Below are 17,746 nucleotides of genomic sequence, written 5' to 3' on the forward strand. Positions count from 1 at the left end.
GAGCTTATGTGTCTAAAGCACTTAGAACAGCACCGACCAGAAAGATGTCCCCATCCTGATCCCCCAAAGCTGTGAATGTTACCTTCCACAGCAAAGAGGACTTAGCAGTTGTGCCTAAGTTAAAGATCTTGGGATGGGAAGATTACCCTGGATTCTCTGGGTGGGTTCGAGGTCATCAAAATGGTCCTCATGAGACGGAGGCAAGAGTTTCAGGTTAAAGAGGTGGGAAAGAAGAGGTCAGAGAGAAAAAAGACAGAAGGACTCAACCTGCCATTACCAGTTCTGAGGACGGAGGAAGAGCACAGCCCTGCCAGCACCTGACGTTAGCCCAGTGAAACCCATTTTGGAATTCTGACTTCCAGAAGCACAAGACAACAAATGTATGGGGCAATTTGTTAGAGCTGTTGTAGACTCATACACAGAGGAATTAATACCTCTGTCTCTCTCTCCCTTCAGGCTTCATGTTGGCTGAACCGAGCTGGAAGCCAGGGGCTGTAGGAGCTCATCTGTACAGTTCACCCGGGTCAGCCTCCAGGGCAGAGAGCAGGGTGGGAAAGGACAGTGTGTATAGCATTTCTGGAGGGGCCACAGGAAGACATCCAGCACAATTATTATCCCCATTTTACAGATGGGGAAACTGAGGCACAAGAGGCTAAGTAATCCACCCGAGGTCACATAGCTAAGAAGGGGTATAGCTGGGCCTGAATGTTGACATGCCCGATGCTAAAGTCCACGTGTCTAACCATCGGGCCACGCTGCTTTCCACCGTCAAGTCCCTGCTACCGACCTGGTACTTGGCGTGAGCTCAGGGGGCAGAGGGCAATGGCGATGATGGTTTTGGAAGGGCAAGTGGGGAGGCATCTCAGGACTTGCTGAGGTCTGTCTGTTATTGCCCTTCTTTCTTCTCCAGGTCTCTTTTCTGTCTTTATGCCATTTTAGACTCCCTGGTCCTGCCTCTGGGCATCAGACCTGTGACTTCATCTAAGGCAACCACCCTAGCCTAGATTTTGGTTCACTTGAATAAACCATGCGGTGGGTAGTGTAAGGCAAGATGTGGTGGTGGGGGGGGTGTGGTGGTGGCAAAATCACACTCAGACTGCCCTGGTGTGAAATAAGAAGAAGTATCTCTACTGGTCTCCACCTCCGGTTGCTGACAATGAGCTCCTAAATCCCTTGGAATTTCCTAGAGTATCTTTGGTTCTAATGAGGTGATTCCTGGCAGGCTCCTAGAGTGGGGCTGGTCACCAGAAAAACCACACCGTGATAGAAGCTTAGAACTTTCAGCCCTACCTCCCTTACTGCAGAGATGGGAGAGGGGCTGGAAATGTAATGATTGATCACGCCTGTGTGATATGGCCTCCATAAACATCCCAGTCGTGCAGGGTTCTGAGAACTCTAGGGTTGGTGAACATGTCCACAAGCTAGGGGAGTGCTGTACCCCAACTCCATGGTGTCAGAAACGCCTGTGCCCTGGACCCTTCTGGACCTCACCTTATGTGCCTCATCTGGCTATTCCTCAGTATCCTTTATCATACCCTTTATGATACCATAAGCAGGTAAATGAAAGTAAGTGTTTCCTTGAGTTCTGTGAGCTATTCTAGCAAATGACTGAGCCCGAGGAGTGGGTCGGGGAACCCTGATTGATAACCAGTTAGTCAGAGCACAGGCCTGGCAGCTGGTACCTGAAGTGGGGTGGGGACAGTCTTGTGGGACTAAGCCCTTCACGTGTGGGATGGGATCCTATCTCCAAGCAGAGAGTGTCAGAACTGAGTTGAACTGTAGGACACCGAGCTGGGATCAGAGCATTGCCTGACATGTGGGGAAACCCACACATGTGGTGTCAGAAGTATTAAGTGTGTGAGAGAAGGGACATGGCAGTGTTATTTTTATGCACTTGGCCAATGGCTTTGGGCTCTCAAGATGGACAGCCAGTTCCAACCTGCTCTCCTGCCAGCCAAGGCCTGTGATGAATTCTGGGCTTTCTGAAGTTGAAAAGATGGCTTCTTTTAGAGAGTGGATAGTAGGAGTCTTCAGAAATTTTTGAGTGCATCTCCCTCTGCCCAGATTCCCTGCTTCAAGTCTTCTTACAGAGGCACTGGTGTTAATTAACCCTTAAAGATGATGTCTTTTCCCAACTCTGCCCAGTCCTCGTAATTGCAAGTTACCTACCGCAGCACCTGCCTGCAGCCCCTGCCACCACACCCTAGCCTGTGGTGTGGCAGACATCCCTAATCGATCACGGAGTTTGTTTCTTCTGAGCCTCAGTACCCTTCCCTTTAAAAAACAACACTCCTGAAGTCACAAAGAGTTGAAACCTAAGACAGCCATCCTTCCCTGGGAGAAGCAGGACCCAGGGCAGGTCAACATGCCTTCTTCCTTTCTCAGGTGACATTTAGATGAAAATCGCATGAAGGGCAGTTTTGAACAATGAAACTCAGAAGTGCCCTTGCAGGGACACCTGGGTGGCTCAGTCGATTAAGCCTCTGCCTCCCGCTCAGGTCATGATCCCAGGGTCCTGGGATCGGGTTGCACATCGGGCTCCCTGCTCAGCAGGGAGCCTGCTTCTCCCTCTGCCTCTGCCTGCCTCTCTGCCTACTTGTGCACGCACACGCACTTTCTCTCTCTGACAAATAATAAATAAAATCTTAACAACAACAACAACAACAAAAAAAAAGAAGTGTCCTTGCCGAGTAGAGAATGGTGGTGACAACAAAGAACATGCTTGGACTCGGGGAAAAATAAGGGGTGGGTGACAGGCTCTGTTTATTTCATATGGTGGCATCGGCTCTGCCCACACCTCCTCTTAAAGTGCCCCAAGTCCCCCATGATTGGCGTGACTGGTGCTACCTGTGGCCACAGCCAGTGCCTACCTTGGACTTGACGGCCAGGATGATCTTGGGCAGGGCCACGACGAGGCACTTGAGGGCGATGGTGACATACTTCAGCACAAAATCAGCAATGCCCACGATCCACAGCAGGTCGAAGAAGTCCAGCGTCTCCAGGTTGGGCTTCAGGAATATGAGGCTGGTGGAGGGGTGGAGGAGAGATGGTTCAGAGAGTCCAGATGCTCGCTTAGGATCCCTGGCCCTTGGCGGCTCCCTCTATCCATTCTGGGAGTCTTGTAAGTATCTGTAGACAGGACCCTGAGCTGGGAATCAGACATTTGTGTCCTGTTCCTGAATCTGCTACTAACTTGCTGTGGAACCTCAGGTAGGTGTCTTAACCTCTCCGAGCCTCCATTCCCCTGAGGGCTCTGCAGCGAGGCTGGCCAGGAGCCTCATTAGTTAAGGTGTCCTCCAGTTTTATAAGTCCATGACAGGCTTCAATAGAGGAAGCAAAAGGGAGGGAGGCAGGTAGGCTGGCCAGCACTATGCAAGGAGGAGGGCAACGGATGTGCAGACACTGTGCTAAGCCTTCTGCTCACTGTACCTCATCGTCCTGCCTGGTGAACATCACTTATTCCCACTTTAAAACTGAAGCACTGAAGCTTGGAGAGGTGAAGTAAGTGGCCCAAGGTCACACGGTATGATCAGCTTATGGGCATTGATATCAGATAGTCCTGAATTTGAATCCAGTTTCCTCCATTTATTGGACCCTGGGTGAATAATGTTATCTCTGTAAGCCTCAGTGTTTTTCTCTGCAAAATGGGACTCATGCCCTCCTTCACACTATTATTGGTGGGATTCGATGAGATAATAGACGTACTACAGACCTGCCACGGAGCAGTGAAAGGAACAGCAGCTCTACAAGGTAGGCACTGTTACGACCGCATTTTGCGGATGAGGAAACAGAGGGACAGAAAGATAAAGTAACATACATAAGGTCCCCAAATACTAAGAGACACAGGCGGATGTGGACCTGGGTTGTCCTGGCTATAGTTAGCACTTTCAATCTTTACCCCATAGCAGCGCTACTCAGAGTACGTAAATCCAGTCTACCCAACTTGCCCAGGTAAGTTAACCTCACACTCAGTTTTTGCACTTACCTTGTTAAACACAGACAACAAGCCATTCTCCAACTTCGACCACACTTCGAGTCACACTGTCTCTACCATCTCTGAGAGTGATGGTATTATTCATAATAATAACATAATAGCTAGGATATCTAGGCTGTTTACATCATTGCTGGCCGATCCTACAGACTTTACATGTCTTAACTCATTTCATTTTCCCAAAGACCCTATGAGGCAGGTGCTAAGATTATTCCCATCTGAGCTCGAGAAACTAGAGCACCAAGAGGTATAGTCACCCACCCACAGCTCTTGGGCTGGAATGAGAGCCAGGATAGGAAGCAGCATCCAAACTGCACTGGTCCACCCGCTTTTCCTCCTGCTGGATTTGAGGCTCTGAGCGAAGGCCACTTCAAGTCCTCTCTGTTCCCTGTAGAGCAAGGAAGAGTGCACACAGCCCAGCGAGGATGCTTTCTGAATGCTTCTGACCTGTTCTGCTGGGCTGCCAGGAAATAGCACAAACTGGGCTCTCTTATTATATAAAATACTACATATATAGGATAAGTATTATACCCATCTCCCGATACCGTCCATGCCCTTTCGCATTCTAGTCTTGTCTCTGGAGGATGCCTTGCCTCCAGGTTGGAGTGGTCACCCACGTCATAACTCAGGGAGAGGCTGGCAGCTCTGAGCACCCTTTGTCTCGCTCCCGTCCTACCCCGGGACCCTGGGCTGGTTGGCTCTGCTTCTCTATTACACTTCTGTGATGGCAGTACCATGAATACCTGCCTCCCGCTTTCATCTCACAGACACCAGCTGCTGTTAGACTCACCTATCTGGGTTGTAGTTCACCATTTTAGGTTTTTTTTTTTTTTTCCCCCTGTTTTTGCTTTTCGGAGGGCCAAAGTGTTTTTGCAGATTGATTGCTAAGTCCACTTCCTTCTTCTTCTTCTTTTTTTTTATTTTAAAGATCTCATTTATTTATTTGAGAGAGAGCACAAATTATGACACACACGCATGGCGGGGGAAAGGGCATAGAAGAAGAGAATGTTAAGCAGACTCCACACCCAGGGCAGAGCCTGACATGGGGTTTGATCCCAGGACCCTGAGATCACGATGTGAGCAGAAACTAAGAGTCAGATGCTTAACAAACTGCACCACCCAGGTGCCCAAGTCTACTTGTTTTTAACGTTCACTATTAACTTTAATGGACTTTAATTCATCATGAAAGAATAGTATTAATTATGAGAAGATTACGGTATATCCGGGTTTCAGTTTACCCAGTACTTTTTCTGTGTTATAACATCTGGCCTTCAAATTATTAGCCCGTCAGGTGGACAAGGCAAGAATCACCTGGTCCCGGTTTCACAATGAGGAAACTGGCATAAGGATTTTCCATTATTTGCCAAAGGGCACAAAGCTGATAAGTGGAAGGATGCTGGTCATCAGAATTCAAATCCTAGGAAGATTCAACCTCACTGTCAAAGACTGCCTATCAGGACTAAGACTCATTAGGAAAAGCTTCATGAAGCCGCAGTTTCCCCACCTGTGAAACGGGGCCAGCAATACCCTGCTGGGTCACTGGGAGGGTAAAATAAGATAATGCCTATGGGTATCACTTACAAACACACTCTAGACTGATGACGTTATTACGGAAAGGGGCTCAACTCTGTTGCTTTTCTCCCAAGCTTCTCTCTTTCTGTGCTGCCAGTTTGACACAGTCCTGGTTCGATGGGGGCACAGAGGTCTGACCTTTGAATGTGATCATGCCCAAAGAATGGCATGATCTGGGAATTCATCCATGTTTCTGGGAAACGCTACCTCCTCCACCCTCCACCCACCAGGACCTTGATAATCTGGACTAGGCAATAATGCAGCGTGTGCGATGTGTCTTGATGCCTTAGAACGGACTCCCCAAATTGCTTTTATGGAGGGGTCCCAGAAAGCGAAGAAACTGCCCGTTCCTCAAAGTCCATTTTTAAAAGAGACAGACATGATTTGGAAGCCTGGCTGGAGTTTCAGCCTCATCCTACAGGCCCTCCCTGGTCAACCCTCTCTCACCTACCCACTATGTGGTTACTAGGAATCGTAAATCACACATGTGGCTTGCGGTGTATTTCCACTAGAGAGCTTTGCTCCAGCACGCATATATATATATATGAGAGGGTGGAATTGAAAACTTAGATGACACAGAGCCGCTGCATCGTTCTCAAGTAAAGGAGCTATGTGCCCCAAGCCCAGCAAAGAATCCCCCACCTTCCCGCCACAGGTCAGACCCCCCCTGCCCACTCACCTGTTGTACAGCTGTTGGGAACTGAATGTATAGAGAACATACAGGGTGTTCCCCGCCAGAAAGGCCAAGATCCACAAGATGACCAGCACCGACCTCTTTTCCTGGAGACAAAGCAAGAGACTTGTAGGGATGCTGCAATGTCAGAGGTGCACATCGCAAAACATTCCAGAATGTTCTCTGACAAGTGGCCTCTTTCCCTTTCTTAAAGGTTTAGAAGAAGTAGGGCTGATGGTGAAGGGAAGGGCACTGGCATCTTCCCATCCTACTGGAGTCCAAGGGGTGGTCCCAGAGAAGGTGATAGAAATGTGGAACCTGCTATGTGAAAAAGCAGGAAGGCCCTAAGGTTAGCATGGATTCTGGAGCCAGACGGCCTGGGTTCAAATACTTGATCTGTAACCGCAAGGCTGGGAAAATTACTGAAACTCTCTGTGTTTCCCTCTCCTCATCTGTAAAATGGGTACATAGTGGGACTCCATTAGAGTTGTGAGAACCGCTTCACAAGAAATGCTTAGAATGGTGCCTGCAGGCAGTCAGTGTTGGTTCACAGTTCCTGTAAGGAAATCTGTAAGGACTGGGGATGCACAGAGCAGGGAAACAGTTCTTGCTCAAGGGCACATGTGTTAAGCCTCAGTATCCTCACTTGAAAACAAGAGTTCTGCTAAGGAGGAAGGAAAATCCAAAAACGCAAACTTTCAGTCTGGTATGGGCTCATGTTTCGGACTCACCAAATGGCAGGATCTAGGATTCAGACTATAGAATCCAGCAGTCGATTCAGATCTATAGGCTGGCCAATTCTCCTCTCCCTTTTTCTAGCCTGGACTTCGGGGTTATTATCCTGGCCTGACCGTTGGCAGGGCCATGGTCACAGGGTTCAGTTCAAGCTCACACACGTAGCCAACAAAGTCTTTTCCCAAACCAACCCTATTTCCTTCTCCAGCCTCATTTCTGATAAGTCCCCAGGAAGCCAACCTGGAAAACCTTCTTGGTTTCCTGTTTCCCTGCAGCTTCTCAGACTGAGAGTCATCCCAGGGAATGTATAGAGGAGGGGCCGGGCAGGGTGTGCTCCTGCCTGTGTAGTCTGGGAGACTCACAGAGACCCCTGTGCTGCTGATTCCCAAAAGCTCATCTTTTCCTGGATCAGGGCAGCTGCATTGCTGGAATGAGATGAGGTCATAACTTTCTCAATGTAACCTTCCCTGCGGTTTTGGTAAATGCTCCACTGTCTCCAGACACAGCTCAGTGCCTCGCGCATGGTTACAGAGCACCTTTCCATAGGGTAGACAAAATAAATGCATCTCCATCCACCCATTATTCCAGGAGTGGTCAAGGTTAATGACCCTAGAAACCACCTCCAACCAAACAACCGCTCTTATCCATGTGAATGATCTACTCAGCAGCCCTTCTTACTCCAATAAATAATGGATTCCAGTTTAATCCCCCTGTAAATCCAAACCAGAGGTGGAATACGGAGAATTAGCAATGCCCGGAGAAGCCAGACTCTGAAGGACAAAAGGGGAGAGTTCTCCAGCGGTAAGCTGATATTTCTAAACTAACTAAGGGTCATGCAGAATCTCTTTCACGGAAAACGTGTATAGACAGGAAAACATCAGCTGTATCTTCACAGGGTTCAAGGATTCCTACCTACAACACCTATCCACGGATAGAGGCATCCTCCAAGCCCTAAAATTTAAGCTAAGGCACCATTTGGATGTTTCTGTATTTGAGAGAGAGCCCCCCAAAGTGTGCTACCATGGTACTGTTCAGCCTGCTATTCTAATAATAGCAGAGAGGAGTCTGTATGAAGAAGATGAGACTGAGGGTCAAGAAGAACCTATGGTTCCAGGCCCAGCTCTGGACCTCAATGTGCTCGAGTGTCAAGGGGAGACTGAGCTGCCTTCTGTGTCTCACAGAGGCCCAGATGGTTTTAAGAAAGCAACAGAGAACGATGGAGAGAAGGACCAGAGAGCATGGTGGCTGTTAGGGGATCACACACACAGTAGAAGGCATAGGCTTATTAAAAGTAGCTCAATTAAATGTTTCCTGTACGCCAGGCCCTGTGCTAAACACCTCCTAACACTATCTCATTTGACCCCCCCTACGCATGTATGAAGTTGGTGTGAATGGTTCATTTTCCAGGGTGGCACCGGAGACTGAGATCACCAAGGTAGCCTATCCTAGGGCCTGTATGCTGGTGGCCAGAGGAGCTGGGATTTCAGCTGGGGATGAACACAGCCCGTGGGCCTGAGGCCCGGGTTGACAGCCTGTCACCACCACTTTCAGGGACTGTGTGACCTCATACACAAGGCACTTAGTGTCTCTGAGCCACTGCTTCCTCATTGGGAAAATGAGCTAAGAATGATTCTGCCTTCTTCCTGGGCTGCTGAGACAAATCTGCAAGATGAGCTCTGCCGGCCGCCCAGTTGTGTGCTCAGCGTGGTTAGTGCCGCACGGAGATTAGATGGGAATTTGGGACAATGGTGGTGATGCTGGATGGTGAAGCTGGTGGACCCGCAGCATCAGCAGGATGGCCTCAACCGTGGGAGTGGCCAGGCAGATAAGGGTGCTGTGGGCACATGGGGGAGACACTGCTGTTGGGAGGGTATGGGAGAAGGACAACACAACTGGGGATCTGCCCAGGAGTGGCAGGCAGAAGAGTGGCCTCCTGGGGACGGCCCCATCCCAGTCCCTATCACCTAGTCCCTATCACCTGTGGCTATGTTAGTGGAATTTAGATGGCTAACCTTGACATGGGGAGATTCCTGGATTTTCCAGCTGGGCCCAGTGTAATCTCAAGAGTCCTTAAAAGCAGAAGTGGAAACAGAGGGAAGAGTTCTCAAGTAGATGTGACTACGGACAGACAGGTGGGCATAGAGGTGTGGCGTTGTGGGCTCGGAGGAGGCGGCAAGGGGCCACGAGCCAAAGAATGTGGGTGACCTCTAGAACCTGGGAAAGGCAAGGCAAGGTAATCTCCTTTGAACCCTCCCAAAAGAATAGTCATGTTGACAGCAGATCTTCACCTGGAAAGACCCACTTTGGACTTCTGATCAACAGAACTATCAGGGAGTAAATCTGTACTGTTTTAAGCCATGGGGTTTGTGGTCACGTGTGACAGGTGCCTAGGAGAGCGGTTCGCCAGGGGACTCACCTTCAGAGAGACCTGTTCTCGAAGCGTGGAGTTGGCGTAGGCGAAGGTGCTGGCCATCCCGATGCACACAGCAATGCCTGCGGGGGACAGAAGAGGTCTGCGCCATCTTCTCAGACTCCTCGGGCCCAGCCCTAGCTTACTCGGCACCATGTGCAACATCACAAAGTCACCACCCTCTATTCCTTCATGCCAACCAAGCGGCAAAGGAAGTTTCTGCAGGGCCAACGACAACCCCCACTGGACAGAGGACGCCACAGGCTCAGAGAAGGTGAGTGACTTGTCCCAGGTCACACAGCTGCCCGACCAGGCTTGCTATCCAGGTCTGACTTGGAATCTCACACTCTTAAGCACTGGGTACCATGAAGGCCTCTGCAACCCTGCCCTGGCCCATGGGATGAAGGGCCTCCGATCTGACAGGTGAAGCCCCAGGCTGCCACACCTGTGATCCCCCCATGCCTAGACTCACCGAGCTTGTGTTGGAAGCACACTTTGGCCAGGAGGATCAGGATGAAGGGCAGCCCCTTCTGGAGCCAGCAGACCACGGCCTTCAGCTCGGACAGGGCAGGGGCAGGTGTCCCTGGCTGCTCGTCGCTCCCCTCATCTGAGTGGGCACGGTGGTCTCCGCCCACATGCTGCAGCAGCGAGCTCCCACGGTGGCCACTGTGGTGGAAGTGGTGGTGGGGCTGGCGGTGGTGGTAGGCGCCCCCCTCACCCCGGCCCCCGGCCTCCTCCCTGGACGCAGGCATCTGGATGAACACGTCTCCGCCTCCGGCCGACGCCCCCAGCACCAGGCTGGATGGGAATTGGGTGGTGGGCAGGCTGCCTGCTGGTAGGCCAGGGAGACCAGAGAAGAGCGCGGGTGGGGAGGCCGACTCTGCCTTCAGGCTTTCAAAGACACCGCCTTCATCCACGCTTGCCTCAGAGCTGAGCGCTTGGCTGCGATTTCTGGGCCAGGGGGGAAAAGAGCCCCATCAAGTCAGTAGGGAGAGAAAGACGGCACCCCAGTAGAGGATGGGGAGGCAAATAACATCCCAATATTGTTGCAGGCTGTATTGCTCCCCCCCTCCCACATTCCTATTTTGAAGCCCTAACCCCTGGACCTCAGAAAAGCAACCATATTTGAAGATGAGGTCCTTACAGTTGGTGATTAAAAGGAGGGCTTTAGGGTAGGTCCTGATCTAATATGTCTAGTGCCTTTACAACAAGAGATTAGGACATGGACACACACAGAAAGATGATCATGTGAGGATGCAGGGAAAGGAGGCAGCCATCCACAAACCAAGGAGAAAGGTTTCAGAAGAAACCGACCCGCCCACATCTTTATCTTGGACTTCTAACTTCCAGAATAGTGACACGATAAATCGCTAACTTTTAAGCCACCCAGTGTGCGGTACCTTGTCACAGAAGGCCTGGAAAACTGAGACAGAGAGCACCAACAACAGGGTCATAATCTTCATGGAGAATTTACCCTGTGCCAGATACTTTTCTAACGGCTTCCCGTTGATTGAATCATGACACCCTCCCATCAACCCTGTGAGTTAGGTACTAATAATACAGCCCCACCTTACAGATCAAGAAACTGAGGCACAGAGAAAGTAACACGTCCTGAGTCACACAGCGGTGAGGGACAGAGCAGGAGAGACTTGACTTTAACTCCAGAGCCTGCTTTCTTTCTTTCTTTTTTTTTTTTAAAGATTTTATTTATTTATTTGACAGAGATCATAAGTAGGCAGAGAGGCAGGCAGAGAGAGATGAGGAAGCAGGCTCCCCACTGAGCAGATAGCCTGACGTGGGGCTCAATCCCAGGACCCCGGAATCATGACCTGAGCCGAAGGCAGAGGCTTTAACTCACTGAGCCACCCAGGTGCCCCCAGAGCCTGCTTTCTTTACTACTCTACTCTACTGAAAAGCCAGCACAGGTTCTATGATTCTAGAATAACCTCAGGAACCCAGGGACCCTGGCCCTGTATTGTTCGGTGACTCCCAGTTTCCAAGAGGGCCCCACCTTGGTCACAGCTGGTATTTGGAGGGTAGCAGATAGTAATATCAAGAAGAGGGCCGCCTGGGTGGCTCAGAGGGTTAAGCCTCTACCTTCAGCTCAGGTCATGATCTTAGGGTCCTGGGATTGAGCCCCGCATCAGGCTCTCTGCTCAGCGGGGAGCCTGCTTCCCCATCTCTCTCTGCCTGCCTCTCGGCCTACTTGTGATCCCTCTCTCTGTGTCAAATAAATAAATAAAATCTTTAAAAAAAAAAAAAAAAGAAAAAAGAAGACTCCACAGGAGAGTCCACATTCAAACCCCAGCCCCACGCTTTCTAGGGGCCTTAGCCACCTGGCACTCACTTTTCTCACCTGAAGATGGTAGAAGCACCATTCCTATACAGAATTCCTTCCTGTGCAATTGAATTTAGCACAGCCTTTTCCGTGTACCCAGCCCAGAGCAGGTGCTCAATTCATGGGAACGATGACTTCAAATCTTTCTAGAGGGACCCCCAGAGCCAACTGCCTTCTCTAGTTCCAGGCATGGCCTCCTGTACTATTAGCACCTGGCTAAGGGTTCTGTGGCTCTCTGAGAGATATTGTGGAGGAGCAGAGAGCCCAGAATTACCCCTACGAGAATGGAGAGCCCCAAACCAGGTATGCTCTGCACCACTCCCAGGAGGTCTGGAGGTCATCTCTCTTGGGCTTGCCCCCTTTTCAAATGGGAGCACTATGTGGAAACAAGAACTGATTTGCTAGGTGTGTACCTGTCACACCTGTCGGGGGAGGAGCCTATCATGGGAGGAGCAGAGAGCCTCCCTCCTCTCGCTCGCCCCCAAGGCACCTCCCAGACCCCTAGGGTACTTAAAATATGTCACGACCTTACTGACATGAGAGCGGAGTTCCAGCCATCCTCTGTGGTCCCCACAACCTGGGGCACGCAGTAGGTAGTCAATAAACGTGTGCTAGCTTTCATCCAAGTGCATCACGCTAGACAGTATAATCTTTACTTGGAGACTAGGATCATATAAAAAAACACATATTTGATTATTTTCACTGTCCCACTAAAAGGGCTTCCCATTCTAAACTTCCTTCTGCAGGCTCAAATAAACACTATCCATTGGGACGAATAGCATTCCCATTTTACAGATTAAAAAACTGAGGCTCAGAGAGACAAAACTGTCAGATGCACTGGATGCTCTGGGTCCAAACTCCAATGTCATCATGTGCCTTGTTCTCACTGCCCAAGGGCTTCCTGCTGCAGGGTCTTTGCACAGACACTGGGATGTCTTCCCACCCCCAGCCCATCCCACCTGGGTCACCTATGCTCATTCATCAGATTGCAGCTAAAATTTCTCCTGCTTGGTGGTGTCCTTCCTACCTCCCAGACAATGACAGTGTTTTCACTCTACCCTGACCCACTGCCTGGTACTGACCCCAAGTGTCATTTCACTGTCTACCTGTGACTCTCAACCTTGGAGGCACATTATAATCACTCAGGGGAGCTTCTGAAACATACAGGTGCCTAAGACCCAGTGTTAACCAACTGAATTAAAATCTTTGGGTGTGGGCCTTGACATCTCTAGTTTGTGAGATCCCTCTAGGTGATTCTAACGTTCAGTCAGCATCGAGAACAGCATTTTAGCCTGGGCCTTGCTCCAAGAGGTCAAAGATCACGATTATTTGCTCCTACTGTCTCTCTCATGCCCAGCACAATGCACCAGGCACACACAGCATGGTCAATAAATACTATTTGAAAGAATGAATGAATGGGCTTACTAAAGGCACTGAGAAGGCCTGCAACTGAAGAAAAAATTAATTTTGTTGAAACTTAGTGTTTTCCAACCTTATCTGACCATGGGATTCTTTTATTCTGTGGGAAACTTATTACCATCTTAGAGGACACTTGTGAAACCCAGCAGGGGAAATGCTGGCCTGGAGAAATCTCAGGGCTGGCTTCTCTAGCTCTATAAACTTGACCTGGGAAGAAATGATCATAAACCTGGTACAAGGGAAGGAGCTTAGAGATGGCTACCCATTCTCCCTCCCCATGGCCTATCCCTGCTGGCTCCCCAAACCCACGAGATGTATGGTCCCACTCCCTTGGGCTTGGGATAACAATAAAAATAATATTAGTAACAACAACAACAGACACCATGGCTGTGACCCTCAAGGGGCCGTGAGCTTTCTCTGCACTTTAAGAAACTGAGCTCAGAAAGCAGGAGTCCTGGCAGGTGCCCACGCTGACCCACCTAGGGGCCAGCCTCTCTCCGCCAATGGGCCCTGGAAAGCCTTCCTGGCCCCCTGAGCTCACCAGCATGGAGCTTACTGGGCTCAGGGGGCCTCTAGAGCAACCAGCGAAGACTCAACCCACCAAAGGGCTTTTTATAGCTGGCCTCCCTTCCCTGGGCCCCTCCTCAGTATCCAGCCGAGATTTCAGCCTAAATGGGAAAGCATATTCCTTGGAGGACCAAGGCTGTGCTTCCAACTTAACCATTTCAGGGCTAGAATTCGAGGCAGCCCAGGAGAAGAGGATCTACCCAGATAGGATGCAATCATGATGTGGGGACACAAAGCTTGAACTATGGGGGGGTGGAGGGTGGTTGATGGGCTGGGCCTGAACCTCAGCCTGTTGCTTCCTGGCTGTGTGACTACAAGCAATTCACTTCCCCTCTCTCAGCCTCAGTTTCCTCAACCATAAAAAGAGCAGTAAAAGTAGCCCCGGCCTCATCAGGCTAGTGTGAGGGGGTTGCAGGGTCAGCACGCAACACATGGTGGCCATTATTTTTCTGCTGCAGTCTCTGCCCACCAAGACCCCAGGGTTCACTCAAGAGCAGATGGCGATTCTGTCTTCAGAAGCTAGAGAAGCTCCAAGAAGCACGCTTATTACAAGCCAGAGGCCGTGTTTGTGCATTTTCATGCTCATTCATCAACAACCCTGAGTTTTATTATGGATTTTATCAGGGGAGAAACTGAGGTCCAGGGGTGGAGTCCCTCGCCAAAGGCACCGCAGGTAGAAAATGGCTAAGCTGGGATTTTGGCTAAGGGTCCTCTGACTTAAGGCCAATGCTCTTCCTTGTAGAACAGGCAGGGTTGATGATGCAAAACTCAGTTTTAATGGGACTGGTCGTCAACCTTGGGCTTGCAGCACCCCCTCCCCCATGGGATGTGAAGATGAGAAGCTCAGCTCCCCCTCCTGGGATGTGTGTGCAGCACAGGTGGAGAGTGTTAGAGTGAGAATACATCTCCATGGTGTGGAGTCTCTCCGACTTCACTAGACAGTAATGCTAGCTCATGAGTGTTTTCACAGATTTTTCCATTTGTCTAATTGGCATCTGCTAATAAAAGCTGTGGCCTGTGCTTACTCCTTGTCTCTTCCTGCCTCCTAACAGTGGTGCTTCCTGGTAAGGTGTGCCCTGCCCTCTTGGGAAATATAAATAACATTTATGTTGTGTAAATATGTTAGGTAAATAACAAAAATCTTCTCTCAGCACTGTTAGCCTCTCTGTGTCCTCACTCACTCACCTAAGTTAAAATCTATGGGAACGATCACTGATGCAATGAGCCAAGAGGATCCCCTGTCCCACAGGTTTTGGAAATTACCCTAAAGCAACAGCAAGCTGCTGTATTGAGAAGTACGTGCCATCACTGGGCAAAGCAGTTTCCAACCAGACCTCCTTTGCTCATCTTACAAGCAACCCTGAAAGGTGGGTACTATTCACTCAGATTTGGGTTGCCCCAGACCACCTGAAATCCAGAACCTCCAGATAGAAGGAAACCAGGAGAGGTCTTACCTACCTTTCAGGTGGACCGTTATCCGTGTTACTACTGTGGCGTCTCTGCATTTTCCTTAAGACCTGAAAGTCAACACATGGCATGAGCCAGAGTCTCTCAACATTCCCATTGTCAGTCAGATTGCTAAGGCAACTGTAAACAAGTACTACTTCGCATCCCCAGAACTCTAACATGCTGCAAACCCAGCTTGCATCTTTTAAGTCATCCAACTCTTCATTCAACATTCAATTCCAGGGAGGAAAGTGTTCTCACCCCATTTTGCAGACAAGGATGTTGACACCCAGAGGCGGAGGAAGACGTCCTCATGTGAGAGGCGGCTATGAAATGTGGAGCAGGGAGGTGCTGGAGGATGGAAGTGCAAGACATGGCTTCGGCACTGACGCTGCTCCTAACGTGTGTGATTTGTGGTTGGACAAATCAGCAACCTCTCTGTGGCCTCAGATTCCCCATCTGTTAAATTGGGGGGTTGGGGTTTGGTGTGACGGAAACCCAAAGCTACCTTCCAGCCCTCACATGTAATACGATGGTAATAGGGATGTGAATTCTATGGAGACATGTTACCTGGTTCACTGTTAGGAGCCACATGGACTTCAGAACTCCATGTTTATGATGTCTGAGCGGGGCCTGCAGGGCTCTGATGGGGTTGTGACCCCTAGAATTCAGCGATAGCGGGCCTCTTGGGCCTCTTCAGAAGGATGCACAGGTCACCAGAGCTTACCAGACTCCAAACCCTGGAGGGAAGAGAACACTTAAGGGAACAGTCTGTGGAATGGCTTGAACCTGAGAATGTCTTAGGGCATCATGGGTAGTTCTAAGCATATGGTTCTGTCTGCTCCCTATCTCTGGTTAGCCTCTCACTGATCCCTCTTTAGGACTCCTGAGGATGTTGTCTTAACGTATTTTGTCCTGCTATCAAATTCTGAATCCTGATTGGGGAATACAGAAAATACGTGTGAGGCCCTCTAATGGATTCCCATTGCAACCAGAATAAAATCCAAACTTTGCTTATGGCCTACAGGTTCTGCCTGATGAAGCTTCACCTGTTTCCAATCTCATTTCCCCCTACTCTTCCTTTACCCTCTCCCCACCAGGCACATTGGCCTTTTTGTTTTTCAAACAGACAGGCTTGTCCCTGGCTCAGGGCCTTTGTACTTGCTCTTCTCGATTCCTTCAATGCTTTTCCTTCTGTCTAACTTCCTCAGGTCAAATGTCACTTCCTTCCAGAGGCCTTTTCCTCTCACCCTCCTGACTCACCACATATTGCCCTGTTTTATCTTCTTTATAAAACTTATTTACTTACATGTTTGCTTATTTATGATCTGTCCCCCGTAAGAATGTAAATGCCACAAAAGCAGGGATCCTATGTCTGGCTCACCCGGGTACCTCAGCATCCAGAACTGCCTAGCACAGAGTTGCATTCAACAAATAAATATTCGGATATTTATTCAATATTTATCTTGGGATCTCAATTAATTTTTTGAATATTCCTTTCTCCCTCCCCGACCTTTCACCCTAGAAAAATAAAAGCCTAGACTTTCCATGAATAGGTTTACCCTTGAATTTTTTTTTTTTTTTTTTTTTTGGTATCAGAACCAAAGATGGTATATTTTAGTTGAGAACATCATAATCGGTTGTTGAATGATTTCCTAATCCTGACCACCTTCTTCAAGGAACAGCATTGGTGTTAGCAGGACCACTGATGAGAGACAATTCACTGGCTAACCCTCTTTTTTTTGGAAACTCAGCTAAGAAACAGGTCAGTAGCACCACCTTTACATATGAAGGAAAGCTCTTATGTAAATATTTTTCAACAACAAGCAATGCCATCTTAATGGCCCCTCCCAGTGATTCCCCATCGCTTGCAAATCCTTGGGGAAGATAAAATACAGCATCCCAAACACAAATCCCAAATTTGACACACCTTCCTAAATCACACGCCCAAGATTCTACTTCAGATGCTCGACTTCGAGGGGCTTCAGATTCACTCTTGGAAGCAGGCCATACATAATTATTCCAATACTGAATTCTGGTATAAAATTTTGCACGTGGGATGCATCCGAATGACTAAATGAAACGCCTCTTAACCCTCTGCTCCATTCATCGTACTACCTCCCTGTGAAGAATTACCCTGAGACTTCTCAGTGCACGCTTTGTTTTAAGTTGCGCCCCCAGGCCGTTACAGGGCTGCACCGAAATGCTGGCGAGAGCATCTCCTGGGTCCCAAGCACTGGAAGCCGGCAGGTACACTTGAGGAACAAAGCCGCGAGCATTCCTGCAACCAACGTTCGGCACAAAATGCCCTCGGACTGCAAGGACAGGAGACTACACGGACTGTCCCCGAAGGAAAAAAACGCGTTCTCTTTTTACCTGCCCAGACAATTCAGCAATCACAGCGGCATCATTCACGTCCTTCCAAGCCAATCACTCGCGAGGCCCGGGGAGCACGTGACTTCCGAGTGCTTCCGGCCTCTCTTCGGGTTCTCTCTCAGGTGGCCTTAGCGCGGCGCTAAGAGAGCGGCGCCGCTACTCCTGCGGTGCGCACGCGATTGCCCGCCCCCCTTTCGAGATTCAGCCAATAGGAGGCCG

General features: G+C 49.6%; 1 protein-coding gene across 5 annotated transcripts in view; it reads right to left on the reverse strand.

The window, feature by feature from the left end:
• Window positions 1–17,665, reverse strand: part of RNFT2 (ring finger protein, transmembrane 2) — a 96,630-nt gene extending 78,965 nt beyond the window's left edge. For 3 of the 5 annotated variants that reach the window (XM_032876199.1, XM_032876201.1, XM_032876200.1), the window contains exons 1-7: window positions 17,528–17,665; window positions 15,722–15,891; window positions 15,164–15,222; window positions 9,854–10,332; window positions 9,388–9,464; window positions 6,243–6,343; window positions 2,871–3,024 (exon numbers count right to left, since the gene is read on the reverse strand). In XM_032876199.1, the coding sequence (XP_032732090.1) occupies window positions 2,871–3,024; window positions 6,243–6,343; window positions 9,388–9,464; window positions 9,854–10,332; window positions 15,164–15,222; window positions 15,722–15,745 (894 nt within the window). In that variant the 5' untranslated portion in view covers window positions 15,746–15,891; window positions 17,528–17,665. The other 2 variants (XM_032876197.1, XM_032876198.1) reach the window with 2 other exon arrangements.
• Between the last annotated feature and the right edge of the window lie 81 nt (window positions 17,666–17,746).

The sequence above is a fragment of the Lontra canadensis genome, unplaced genomic scaffold (genome assembly GCF_010015895.1).
Source record: "Lontra canadensis isolate GAN:19392208 unplaced genomic scaffold, GSC_riverotter_1.0 scaffold58, whole genome shotgun sequence".
NCBI lineage: Eukaryota > Metazoa > Chordata > Mammalia > Carnivora > Mustelidae > Lontra > Lontra canadensis.